We start from the raw sequence: 14,326 nt of genomic DNA on the forward strand, positions 1-14,326 counted from the left end.
AACCCTGTCCTCTCCATGTACCCTCCTCCATCCAAACCCTGTCCTCTCCCTGAACGCCCTCCATCCAAACCCTGCCCTCTCCCTGTACCCCCTCCATCCGAACCATCCTCTCCCTGTATCCTCTCCATCCAAACCCTGACCTCTCCCTGTACCCCCTCCATTCCAAACCCTGCCCTCTCCCTGTACCCTCCTCCATCCAAACCCTGCCCTCTCCCTGTATTCCAGCATTGCCCCCCCCCCGCACCCCTGTGGTCCTACCTTCCAGAATTTGCCCTCTCCAGTGACGTGGCCCATAATTCCAAATTCCACAGCCCACCCTTGGGAGCTGAAATGTCAGAAAACCTAACTGCACCTAAATGAAATAAAACTCCATTGGAGAAGAACCCTTAATAACTGGACAACTACTTTGACTCCAGCACATCCTTCATACTAGAAGTCATGACAAATTTGCATCCTGATGTATTTATTAAATTATTGCACAAATGTAACAATATAAAACATTGCTTAAAGTGAGCTTATTAGATTGGAAGCTACGAGACAAGGTTTAATACAGAGCCCAGCATCACATGACTCTAAACCATCACAATGACCCTTGTTACAAAGGTCACCCACAGTCCCAGCATCGACATTTCCTCCAGGAAGGTTCATTTCTATTCCATTTAATTACTTTCTCACCCTGCTGAATTAAAATTAAACAATCGTTGCTGAAGACTGAACTGGTCACTTACGTGGATAGTAATGTAAGTTTACTTACTTGCATCTGAACATTTACAAACTGTTCTTGGGTTTGGGTTCACAGTGAAGCAATGGGCCATTACAGCTCATCCCATCATGAGCGTGGGGCAGAAGGCTAAGGGGAGGGCATGCGGTAGTGATGAGGTCAGCCAGATGTTCATCCAAGTTCATCCCTGCCCAAGTAATGGTGTTTGTCTGGATGCCAGTCAGAACTGAGATGCTCCCAGGCACAGAAGCAGCTGTAAGCGTCCAACTCTGGCTGACGTAGCCCAACACTGCCAACACCAGCAAAACCCAAACTACTGAAGGAATTCACTGGATCAGGCGGTTTTGGGCCGAGACTCTACAGATGCTGCTTTTCCACTGAATTTCACCAGCAGTTTGTTCAGTTACTCCAGTCTGCAGCATGCGTAGTGCGTTGCGTGTCCTTTAGACTGCGAAAACTAGGACAGGAGCTGGCATCTTGCTGGTGTACCCTCACTCCCCCCCCCCCACCCCTCTTCCTCTGTGTTGCTTCAGCCTTGGCTGGGGTGAATCAAACTTGGCATTTAGCATAAATATACTGACAAGCGCCTTTCAGGCAGAAGTCAAAATGTTCATTTGGAGATTTTCGGAAAAAAAATCTAAAAAGCTATTATGAAAAAAAAATCACCATTTTCATTTTCTGGAAACTTCTATATAATGTTAAAAACCTCTTTTCCCTGCAAGCGATAAAAGGATTATATAATGTCTAATGAATCATACAACTTCTCACACATTATTTCACAAATATCTAGCTAATAAATACTAAAATTGCAATTAATCAATCATTTAAGTGTGATATAGAATATAAGCCTTGCTCTAAAACTGTGCTGCACATCACAATGGGTTTAGAGGGAGCTTGTTTGCCCACTGTTAACAACAGCATTAACCAGAACATTCTTCAGCTCTTGGGTTCAAGTACTGAGGTGAACCTTGGCTTTAAAGGTTTCTCCATAGCTTTTGAGTCAAGATGTTGCAAGTCCAATTCCTTTCCAAATATCTGAGGGCATAATCCAGACTAGTGTTCTTCGGAAATATAAAACACTACATTACAAGAGATAGGCCAATGTACCAATCCGATCCTTATTCCATCATTCAAGACAGCGTTGGCAATCTCATGATGTATCCCAGCCGCTACTAATGCCTCAGCTGGTATCACTGAAACAGATTTCCAGGTCACCTTCCTCACAAAAGGACACGGGCAAAAGCACTGTGCATCTGCTACACATGACAACCGTACCAAAACCATCATCTCTCACCCTTGAGTTACTGAACACAAGAACGTCCGCAGATGCTGGAAATTCCAGAGCAACACACACAAAACACTGGAGGAAATGGAATAAATGCTGGTCCCATTTCAAGCCTCCTGATAAAACAGCAGGAGCAGAGGGCCCTTTGATAGATCAAGGTATCGGACCGCAAGGCATTCCAACGTGTGGTGAAAACTGCCCAGCAGATTATCGGCATCTAATTGCCCACCACTGAGAACATCTGCCATAAGCGCTGGCTGGGCAGGGCGAAAAGCATTATCCGGGATGCATCTCTCCCTAATCATGGCCTTTTTACTCTCCTCCCATCCAGTAGGCACTACAGGAGCCTCCGCTCCCGCACCAGCAGACACAGGAAGAGCTTCTTCTGAGGCTGTGACCCTGCTGAACCTCACATCACAGCGCTAAGCTGTATTGCACCCATATTGTACTGTCTTAGTATTTTTATATTTGTGTGCTGTAGCACTTTTTATTTGCAGCTATTTTGTAAATAACACTATTCTTTGCATTTCTGGTCAGATGCTAACTGCACTTCATTGGCTTTGTATCTGTATTCGGCACAATGACAATAAAGTTGAATCTAATCTAACTAAGAAAGCAACAGGCTAAGGGTGGTATGGGGTGGGCAAGAAGAGTGTTTACCTGTGCCATACACCAGTCAGCTCTGTAGTATTAAATAGGTAATTTCAGCAGTTCCTGGGCACATCCAGGAAATTGTTGACCATGCACACAAGAGGAAAGAAGTGGAATATATGCCCTCACAGGATAATCTCTCCTGACTGTACTGCTCAAACAGAAACTAGGGATTTCTCAATAGACCGGTTCAGCAAGTAAAAAATAAACTGAAAACAAAAATACTGGAAATACTTCACAGGTCAGGCAGCACCTGCAGAGAAAGAAAGAGTTAACCCTTCAGGCCTTTGACATACTGAGTATTCCCAGCTTTACTCCAGTAACACCTAACACAGTACATGCTGGTTACTGCCTCGGGACGTCCAGAAGAAGGATATCAGCTGCAGCTGGACACTTTTTTTCTCCTAACCCCAGTAATATATTAACCCAGCTAAAACTCTCCTCTCTTGCATTCGGTGATCTGGGTACAGGAACTGAGAGTCATGGGACAGTTACAGGATTCCAATAGCAGTGGGAATGTGGACCTTGGATCCGTGGAAAGGGATTGAGGATTTTACCCTTCTGAGGGAGGGGGAGAGTGAGACTGAGTGCACGCCATCGACATGAACAAACATATCCAAATCCTTGATGTTATCTGTTTCAACCAACTACAGCGGAAACCTCCTCCTCCAGGAGGATTCAGTTGGATAGGTCACCACACACTTCGAAGACTAACTAAAGCCTTTGCTATCCTCCCTGTTCCAAATGACCTCCGTTCCACAAAGAGGAACCAATCCAAATCTCCTTGTGACCTAACTTGCACCAAGTTCCTTTCACCTCTCAGATGATGACCTTCTCTGGACCTTGGTTAAGTAATGCCTTGATCTCACATTCTCACATTCCTGTTCCCATACCTTCCAAGATCCTGCTATGATCTTTATCCACACATCACCAGCTCCGCTCTCCAGAATGCCCACATTTAATTGTTCCACCTCTGCTTGTCAAGAACTTAAACTCTGGAATTCCTACTAAGCAACTCTACCACTATTTGCACTTTAAGATGCTCCTTAAAACCTACCTTTTTGGCTGAAGATTTCATCTTCCACCTTAAAAGCTCTGAATGTGACTTGGCGGGAGTATTTCTGCTTTGCTTGCTAAATTTGGTGTGTTCACCCTGGATACAGTGGTGAAGGTAGCAAATACATGCTTGCCTCCCTGGCTTGGGGCACAGAACAGAAGAGTTGACATGTTATGTAGCACCTTCACAAAACACTGGTAATGCTGCATTCAGAATATTGTTCAGTTCTGGCTACCACACCATAGAAAAGCTGTGATGATGCTAAAGAAAGTAGAGAGGAGATTCCTCAAGATTGCAGGAGTTCACTCATGGGAGAGAGATTGAATAGTCTAGGCTTGCTTTCCCCGAAATGAAGGAGGTTGAGGGATAACCTGGCTGATGTATGTAAGGTCTTAGGGTAGACTTGGGGTAGATAGTCAAAGTCTTTTTTCCCCATGATAGGAGTATCAAAAACAAGAGTGCCTGGATTTAAGGTGGGAGGTGGGAATTTTAAAAGGGATCTTTTGATACACAGAGAGAGTGGTAGATATCTGGAATGTGCTTCCAGGGGAGGTGATGGGATCAGATACAATCAAGTACTTAAACAGACACTTAAATAGGCAAAGTGTAGAAGGATACAGTCCTTAAACTGGTACACTAGTATGGGGGAAATGGTCAGCATGGTTGTGACGGGCCGAACGACTGCCCGGTTCTGTGCTGTACAACTCTATGAAATCATCCCGGGACTTGTCTTTGCTGTATAAATAGTAGTCACTTTTGGCTCTGGAACAAGCAGCAGAGCGTACACTTTTGTGGGAGAAATTGCACCTTTCATGCAGGAGGTGAGTCAAACACAATAATAAACCTTACTGGCTGGACTGCTTTGTTCACCAAATCAACAACAACTTGAAAGGCCGGTTTTAATGAACAGTTTTTTTTCTTTTTCACCCATTGCCTCAAGACAAAAAAAAACTCAGCGCACAATCTAGAAGGAAGTTACCCTTAGACAGGCCTGTAATCATTCTGAGAAAGTTTGGCAGGTTTCTAGGTAACTATATTGGCAAATAAAGATGGATTAGATTTTCAGTGGATGCTGTTCTCCACCAACACTCCCCAGTAAGGATAATTGTGCATCAAATCTCTATCTCTTTTCTGGAGATCAGGGGACATGACCATTTTCGCTGGCCAATTCTACATCAATGAAAGGCTATGGTAGATGCAACCCCAAGATATCACTCCGCTTGCTTCCCCAAAAATGAAAAGACAGTCTATTACAAATAAATATCCAACAGGTAGAACTGCTAAAAGGGTAACAGACAGTGACTGAACTGTTAGATCCACCTCCTGATTCAGACTTACCTGTCTTTACCAGTTGGAGGTGCCTTTTCAATTGGAAATCACTAAATTAGTACTTTTTAAAGAAAATGTCACATTAGTCTACAAGTGTCCAAGTAAGTCTACTATAGAAGAGACCAAAATCCATTTGTACCATTCAGCAGGACTGCAAAGGTTCAATTTTTGTATTGCAAAGGTCAGCTGCTTGGACAATCGGATGCAGAAAAATCCAATTGCGAAAGTGAAGAATACTGGGACTCACTAGAAGACAGAGAACTTCCAGCTTCAAGTTGGTTAGGATGGGGAGCAGTCTAATATTCAAAAATGATCTTGAAGCAGCCCCAACAACATGAATGAATGCAAGGGAAGCGTGATGCACCGAAGGAACTTGCAACCTGCACCTCTTCCTCTGAACCAGCAGACTATTTCTCCCCTTGGGACATCCTCCCCCGCCCAATTCCACCCCACCCTCTCATTTCTCTGCGACTCCGGGGCTGCATATTGACGACTGACGCACATTGAAGATGACCGCAAATCACCACAGTGTTTGAAGCTACACGGAGCACGTTAAGAGAACATTTCTGCATTGCGTCAAATACGGCAAAAGCTAAAAAAGAGTCACACAGTGAGTCAGTAAACGGCTGATAGAATATCTTAAAGAACAAAATGTTAAATTCCTCTTTTAACGAACATAATACACGCACTTAAAACCTGCCACATCTTAATTTAAAATATTCTGTTCCGCCACACCAGTAGGTTGTTCTTGCTTGGTTGAAGGTAGTTCATGGCACTGTATTGGAAACCAGATTTGTTAAGTAAGAGTTCAGGGTCTTTTGGTTCGATCTTCTCATCGTATTACACAGGGTTCATTTCAGGAGACTTTGCGGCCCAGCTCGACCTCCTTTCCTGCCAGTACCAGCCAGTCCTGGAGCCCCTGGTCCTGCTGTCACAAAATCCTGGGTGCAGACCTGTCATTGGTGATGGTCCTCCTAAGCTTGACGCCCCGGCGGATGGCAGTGAGCATGTCTTCAGGGGCCTCGCTGGGGGAGACAGGGGGCAGTGGGAGGCCCAAGCTGTCATCAGAGGCGGGGGGCACCGAGGGGAAGGGGAACTGTCCTTCACCCAGAGCCTGGGCACTGGCCACCAGCTCGCCGATCTTCTCCACCAGGCTGTGGCGGTTGGCAGCCAGCTGCTGCTGCTCCTCGCTCGACATGTGGCCTCCCGGGTAGACGGAGATCTCTGCGGTGGCCCCGCTCCAGGCTGCGTTTGGCAGGCTCAGCCGCTTGGGCGAGGCCTTGGTGTGCTCGAGGGTGCCGGGCGAGGCGTCGTCAATGAGAAATACACTCTCGTCGCTGCCCACCCGGGTGGCGAGCTGGCCGTCCGGCACAGTGGGCGTCTTCACCGGCACGATAGGCGGGCGAATGGGAATAGGGCCGGCGCTGGAGAGGGCACGCCGCACAGAGGGCTTGGTGGATGGGGTGCGCCTGATTGTGGCCACCCCGGGGGTCACCCCTGAGGGCCCCGACACGATACCTGAGGGCAGCCCGGCCGTTGAGGCCGGCCGTTTGGCCTGGAACATCCTGCGGTAGCTCTGTGCGATATCACTGTTCCGTGGGATGGTCGATGACCTGTCGAACTCACTCTGGTGATCTGCCTCCACATCGCCATTGACGGAGTAGCAGTCGTAATCTGACACTGTGGGGGGCGGGGGGGGGAGGCAAAGGGCATGATCAGTGGCTCCATCACTGTCAGCAGGGATACTTCAAGAAGGATTAAACAGAGACCAGAGATACAAAACTATTTGCTGCAAATGGGAGATGCAGAACAGAAACAGGCTGTTCGGCCCACCAAGTCCGTACTGACCATCAATCACTCATTTACACCACTTTTACAGCCAATTAAATCTACCATCTTTGCGGTGTGGGAGGGATCAGGAGTACCTGCCCGGGGGGGGGGGGGGGAGGGTGGGATTGTTATGGTGGCAACAGGAGTGTGCAAACTCCGCACAGAGACGAAACCTCAGGTCAGGATTAAACCTGGGTCCTTACTGCTGTGAGGCAGTAGTTCTACCAGCCACGTCACTCTATCGCTCCCTAAAGGGCTGAATCAACAATACTGCACCATGAACATTGACCAAGGCCAAGCAACTGAGTGAATAACACACACCTGCCCAGCTAATGATTGAGAAAGGCAGTGAAAGTGGGATCACAGGCAGATTGGGTACAAAACGAGGTATCTGGCATGCTTGCCTCCAGACACTGGGGCGTAGAATATGGAGTTGGGATATATTGTTAGGTGGAGATGATATTTTCTGGCATCAGAGCCTCAGAATATCCCTCTAGAAAAGAGACAAGGAGGAATTTCTTTAGCCAGGTGGTGAATCTGTGTAATTCATTGCCATACATGGCTGTGGAGGCCACGACACTGGGTACACTTAAAGCAGAGGTTGATAGGTTCTTGTTTAGTCAGGACATCAAATGTTACAGGGAGAAGACAGGAAACAGAGGTTGAGAGGGATATCATGGTAGTGTAGTGGTTAGCACAATGTTATTACAACGGAGAGTGTTCCAGAATTCAGAGCTCAATTGCAGTGCAGTTTGTAAGGAAACTGTATGTTCTCCTGGTGAATCACTTGGGTTTTCACCAGGTGCTTTGGACTCCTCCCACAGTGCAAAGATGTACCAGTTAGTAACTTAATTGGTCATTGTAAGTTGTTCTGTGATTGGGCTAACGAAAAATAGATGGGATGTTGGGGCTCGTTGGAACGGAAGAGCTGTTTCGTACTGTAACTCTAAATAAAAATAAATCAATTAGCCAGGATGGAATGGCAGAGCAGACTCGATGGGCCAAATGACCTAATTCTGTTCCTTGGGTCTTAGATTGCAATTTCACAAAACACTGGGTAGGCTGCACATCAAGTATTGTTTTCTCCAAGCTACAGAAAGGGTGTGGTTGCACTGGATAGAGTGCAGACAGGATTTCCCAGGATGTTGCCTGGATGGGTGGATATCAGTCACGGGGAGACAATAGATGGGCTGGTCTGCCCTGTCCTGCCCTATAGCAACGGCACTTGAGGGTGACTTGATTAGAAGCGTATCAGGTTATGAGAGGCACAGATAAGCTAAAGATTTAGAATACTGCCCCCCAACCCCGGTGGAGGTATCAAAAACAAGAGGTGTTGCAGTGTCACATTTATCTGTAGATCAAAAGCCAATCCCTCGTGGGAGGTGGGGATTGGAGCAGTTTAGTCCTCCGACTAGCTCCTGTTTAGCTAATGACATCACAGCACTGGCAGAGTTTAAACCTAGTGTGCAGTAACCATGCGATCTCTTTTCAGTTTCTGGGTCACCGCAGACCAGATAGTTGAGAGTGCTGTGGAAACAGCAACGGTGGGGGTGTGCTGCAGTAAAGAGGGTCTGGGCACCCACTTTGGATAAGTATTTGCTGCTGTGTGTATGCTGGGTGTCTGTTTTGCCCTGCCCCTTCGGACCCTCAGTTTAAATAGGTATTTGTAACCGAGTCTAACTTGAAGTGTTTACTGCAGTGTCATGTAACCTACTTACTGGTGGTGAGGTTCTTCCGTCCCCACAGAATTGTTATGAGGCAGAGCGATAGTGATAGTGAAGGTCAGGTATCCCTCACACTTGGAGTGGGGTTTGCTGCCGCAGGAGGAGTGCAGCACAGTTGGAGGAGGAAGCAGAGACCTCCATCAGAGAGCTCTGATCACAGGAATCTGTCATGACAGTAGAAACTCACCAGGGGGTCGTAGGTTAACCTCAACCATGGAGGGACATTTAGTTAAGGCAGCAGCTCCCCATGTAAAGGGAATGGTCTTGCCCTTATTGGAACCAGCGATAGGGGTACCATAAACATTTCCATCAGGTTATTGGAGGGATTAGAGTACGCAGGGAAACGTCCCCATATTCAAGTGTGGCAAATTAGACATGCAATGTGGGGATGGAGGGCCTCACACATGACCCATAAAGAACTGTTTTTGTGTTGCTCAGAGATGGGGTCCTGAGGGAGCAAGTAGATGGGGTTCCCACTCCCACCTATATGCCATGTGGGGGGGATGCTGGGGGCACAGAAACGGTAAACAGTAAACGGTGGGGATGTGCTGCAGTAAAGAGGGTCTGGGCATACACTTTGGATAAGTATTTGCCACTGTCTGTATGCTTAGTGTCTCTTTTATCCTGCCACTTTGGGTGCAAAACCCTTCAAGCTAAACTGAGTTATTGAAAGTTAATAAATACTTGACCTACTTACCGGTAGCGAGTCTCTTCTGTATCACTCACTAAACTGAGAACCTGATTTCCAACAAGAGGGCTCAGGTGAGGAGAAAGAGCTTAAGGGGGGATCTGAGGAATAAGTTTGTTTTGTACAGAATGGTTGCTATCTGGAACATGTTGCCAGGGGAGCGTGTGAAATCAGATACAACTACTGTTACTAAGAGACATTTAGATGGAGGCACACAAAGTGCACGAGGATCTCAGCTGGTCCAGCCGCATCCATGGAGGGGAGTAAGTGGCTTGTATGTCAGACTGAGACCCTTCATCAGGACCGGAAAGGAAGGGGGAAGAAGACAGAATAAGAAGGTGGCTGGGGGAGGGGAGCTGAACTGAGAACTGGAAGGTGAGAGATGGAAGAGGTAAATGGCTGAGAAGAAGGAATCTGATAGGAGAGTGGACCATGGGAGAAAGGGAAGGATGAGGAGCAAGCAGAGGCATATAGCAGGATACATTCTAATGCAAAATGTGATTAGTGTAGATCAGTAAGATGTCAGCATGGGCACAATGGGTCAAGTCCATTGCTCCTTAAAAGTGGCCGTGCAAGTAGACAGGATGGTAAAGAAGGCATGTGGCATGCTTGCCTATATTGGCCCGGGCACTGAGTCACACTGCAGCTTTGTTTAGGATATATATGTATTATTGCAATTCTGGTCACCTTGTTACAGGAAGGACGTGGAGGATTTAGAAAGGGTACGGCAGAGGTTTAGCTGAATGATACTTGGATTAGGGAGTGTGAGGTGAAGAAGAAGTTGGAGACCTTGGGTTGTTTTCTCTTGAGGTTCAGAGGCTAAGGGGCAATGCGATAGATATTCATAAAACTCTGGAGAGGTATACATAATCTTCTTCCCAGGGTAGAAATGTCTAACACTAGAGAACATGCGTCTAAGGTGAGAGGAGGAAAATTTAAAAGATTTTGTTTAATTTGTGACTATGTTTGACACAAGCATCATTGCCTGAAGGGCCTGTGCCTGTGCTGTGCTGCCCTTTGTTCTGTGTGTCCAGTCATTACAGCAGTAACTGTGTTCACTTATGCAACAAAATACACTCTAGAAAAAAAATGCAATAACGTAGTCACTGAATGTTACAGTGGCATGCAAAAGTTTGGGTACCCCGGTCAAAACTTTGTTACTGTGAATAGTTAAGTGAGTAGAAGATGAACTGATCTCCAAAAATCATAAACTTAAAGATGAAACATTCTTTTCAACATTCTAAGCAAGATTAGTGTATTATTTTTGTTTTGTACAATTTTGGAGTGGAAAAAAAAGGAAAGCAGCACCATGCAAAAGTTTGGGCACCCCAAGAGAGCTCTCAGATAACTTTTACCAAGGTCTCAGACCTTAATTAGCTTGTTAGTGCTATGGCTTGTTCACAGTCATCGTTAGGAAAGGCCAGGTGATGCAAATTTCAAAACTTTATAAATACCCTGACTCCTCAAACCTTGTCCCAACAATCAGCAGCTGCCTAGCACTCTGAAAATTAAAATAAATGATGCCCACAAAGCAGGAGAAGGCTATAAGAAGATAGCAAAACGTTTTCAGGTAGCCATTTCCTCAGTTCGTAATGTAATTAAGAAATGGCAGTTAACAGGAACGGTGGAGGTCAAATTGAGGTCTGGCAGACCAAGAAAACTTTCTGAGAGAACTGCTCATAGGATTGCTAGAAAGGCAAATCAAAACCCCCGTTTGACTTCAGGAAGATTTAGCAGACTCTGGAGCGGTGGTGCACTATTCTACTGTGCAGTGACACCTGCACAAATATGACCTTCATGGAGGAGTCATCAGAAGAAAACCTTTCCTGCATCCTCACCACAAAATTCAGTGTCAGAAGTTTGCAAAGGAACATCTAAACAAGCCTGATGCATTTTGGAAACAAGTCCTGTGGACTGATGAAGTTAAAATAGAACTTTTTGGCTGCAATGAGCAAAGGTATGTTTGGAGATAAAAGGGTGCAGAATTTCATGAAAAGAACCCCCCTCCAACAGTTAAGCACGGGGGTGGATCGATCATGCTTTGGGCTTGTGTTGCAGCCAGTGACACGGGAAACATTTCACTGGTAGAGGGAAGAATGAGTTCAATTAAATACCAGCAAATTCTGGAAGAAAAAAATCATACTGTCTGTAAAAAAGCTGACGATGAAAAGAGGATGGCTTCTACAACAGGATAATGATCCTAAACACACCTCAAAATCCACAATGGACTACCTCAAGAGGCGCAAGCTGAAGCTTTTGCCATGGGCTTCACAGACCCCTGACCTAAACATCATCGGAAATCTGTGGATAGACCTCAAAAGAGCAGTGCATGCAAGATGGCCCAAGAATCTCACAGAACTAGAAGCCTTTTGCAAGGAAGAATGGGCGGAAATCCCCCAAACAAGAATTGAAAGACTCTTAGCTGGCTACAGAAAGCGTTTACAAGTACTAAGTTTCTAAGTACTGACCATGCAGGGTGCCCAAACTTTTGCTTCGGACCCTTTTTTTATTTTGAAACTGTAAAAGGTGGAAATAAAAAAGTAATCTTGCTTAAAATATTAAAGAATTGTGTCATCTTTAACTTTCTGCCTTTTGGAAATCAGGTCATCTTTTATTCGCTTAGCTATTCACAGTAACAGAAATTTTGACCAGGGGTGCCCAAACCTTTGCATGTCACTGTATGTTTGTTAGATTAACAGTACATTTGTGTATTTATGTGAGCAACAGTGAACCACTGAACACAGGGGGCTGATAAAATTCCAATGTCTCTAGTGTGGTACTGAAGTTAGAGTGTTGGCAAGATCATTATATCCTCAATGTTGTCAACAGAAGTGAGACTCTAATTTGTGTATGACCAGCTCAGATGCCGATCCCTTAACCAAAGGCAGAAAGCAGAGAGTGAGCAAGCAGGTGTATGGTCTTGACTGGATGCATAGTGTGATACTTGAGTAGAAGGGCAAACACCAGGAAAGGGAGCACAGACAGATCTCCTGACAGAAGTACCTTGAGAAGGGATGGTGTCTTCGGAGCAGGAAGGCGTTGTGGTCTGGGTGCTGTAACCGCTTGAGTACTGCAGGGAGTCACGGCTGCTCTTCTGGTGCTCCAGGCTAAGGCCACGAGTCAGCACCATGGCCAGGTCACTGGCCGCCGTGGAGATCTCCTCCCCATGCTTCTCAAGAGAAGAGGCACAAGAAATAGTTAGCATTGACTACCTTATTTCCTCTGCTCCAAAGACCCCATTTATGCAACTAGCTTCGAAAGGATTGTTCCTGCTGGATCCCTCTCCTCTTGTAACATTGGGTCTGAGACACCAGCATGGATGGTATCAGAATCTGAATCAGGATTAATATCACTGGCACTTACAGTGAAATTTTGTTGTTATGCGGCAGCAGTACATTGCAATACATAATAATAAAAACTGCCATCCAATTCCTAAATGGACATTGAACCCATGAACACTACCTCACTACTTTTTTATTTCTGTTTTTTGCAATACTTATTTTAACTTAATCTATATCTATATATAACCATATAACAATTACAGCACGGAAACAGGCCATCTCGGCCCTTCTAGTCCGTGCCGAACTCTTACTCTCACCTAGTCCCACCGACCTGCACTCAGCCCATAACCCTCCATTCCTTTCCTGTCCATATATCTATCCAATTTAACTTTAAAGGACAACATCGAACCTGCCTCAACCACTTCTGCTGGAAGTTCGTTCCACACAGCCACCAATCTCTGAGTAAAGAAGTTCCCCCTCATGTTACCCCTAAACTTTTGCCCTTTAACTCTCAACTCATGTCCTCTTGTTTGAATGTCCCCCACTCTTAATGGAAAAAGCCTAGCCACGTCAACTCTATCTATCCCCCTCATAATTTTAAATACCTCTGTGAAGTCCCCCCTCAACCTTCTACGTTCCAAAGAATAAAGACCCAACTTGTTCAACCTTTCTCTGTAACTTAGGAGATGAAACCCAGGCAACATTTTAGTAAATCTCCTGTGTACTCTCTCTATTTTATTGACATCTTTCCTATAATTCGGTGACCAGTACTCAAAACTACTGACTGCTAACTTGATGTAAATCTCTCAACTTAACTTCCCATACGATTCTGAGTTGTCTGCCAGCAGTTTTAACCATATAACTATATATATATATAGTTATTGTAATTCAGATTTTTTTTCTCTATATCACGTATTTCATTGTACTGCTACCATAAAATTAACAAATTTCACAACATGTGCTGATGATATTAAAAATGATTCTGATCCCTCCATGAGAACTGGTGTGTTTCCTCGTCTTGCTCTTTCTGAAGTCCACAATCAATTCTTTGGTTTTACTGACTAAATGCAAGGTTGTTGCTGCGACACCGCTCAACTAGCTGATAACTCACTCCTGAATGCTCCTTTACATTTCTCACCACCTTTAAAAGACCATCCTGTCCCTTTCAACCGGATCAGAAACACAAGGGTGGATTGGATCTGCACTGCAGTGCTCCTCTTGTCCTCAGGCACACTTGGGGGACAACCAAGAATCCAATTTTAATTAAACACCAGTCTCATGAATAAAACAATTTATCAGCAGACGTTATGAGTGTCCCACTGGGGATTTTACTCTGGCTCCAGAGAGCAGCCTATAAAGGAAGCGTGAATGTACAGCAACTTGAACTGGGCTTTCCATGGGAATTGGTAATGGATTCTGAGAAATACTGGATCTGGTGAGGCTGCTCCAAATGCAGCCTGTCCCAGGGTATCAGCCACTTGGAAGGTACATAGTCTTTGATTTAAACCAACAAACCAAGGGGCTGATTGGTTTACATCTGTATCAAGGAACTATGTTCTGCAACACTGGCTAAAGCTGGAAACAGCATATCTTCAAAGCAAGCTCCTGACGTCTTGGACTGCAATGTAACTTGGAGGGTATGTGTATAAGATAACACTTCAATTTACAGGTTATGTCCTACATCAAATAGTAAGAGTATGGTTATATAATGCACCCTGCATTTTAATATACTGTGCTCGTAACCTGAAGCATAACAAACA

The 14,326-nt window shown here is 45.3% G+C and overlaps 1 protein-coding gene across 10 annotated transcripts in view; it reads right to left on the bottom strand.

Moving 5' to 3' along the window:
- Positions 1–248: 248 nt before the first annotated feature.
- mtss1lb (MTSS I-BAR domain containing 2b) overlaps positions 249–14,326 on the bottom strand; it is a 205,388-nt gene continuing 191,310 nt past the window's right edge. For all 10 annotated transcript variants that reach the window (XM_072279296.1, XM_072279294.1, XM_072279303.1 and 7 more), the window contains 2 exons: positions 12,289–12,454; positions 249–6,723 (listed from right to left, as the gene is read on the bottom strand). In XM_072279296.1, the coding sequence (XP_072135397.1) occupies positions 5,975–6,723; positions 12,289–12,454 (915 nt within the window). In that variant the 3' untranslated portion in view covers positions 249–5,974. The remainder of the gene's footprint in view (positions 6,724–12,288; positions 12,455–14,326) is intronic.

Source organism: Mobula birostris, chromosome 15 (assembly GCF_030028105.1).
Source record: "Mobula birostris isolate sMobBir1 chromosome 15, sMobBir1.hap1, whole genome shotgun sequence".
NCBI lineage: Eukaryota > Metazoa > Chordata > Chondrichthyes > Myliobatiformes > Myliobatidae > Mobula > Mobula birostris.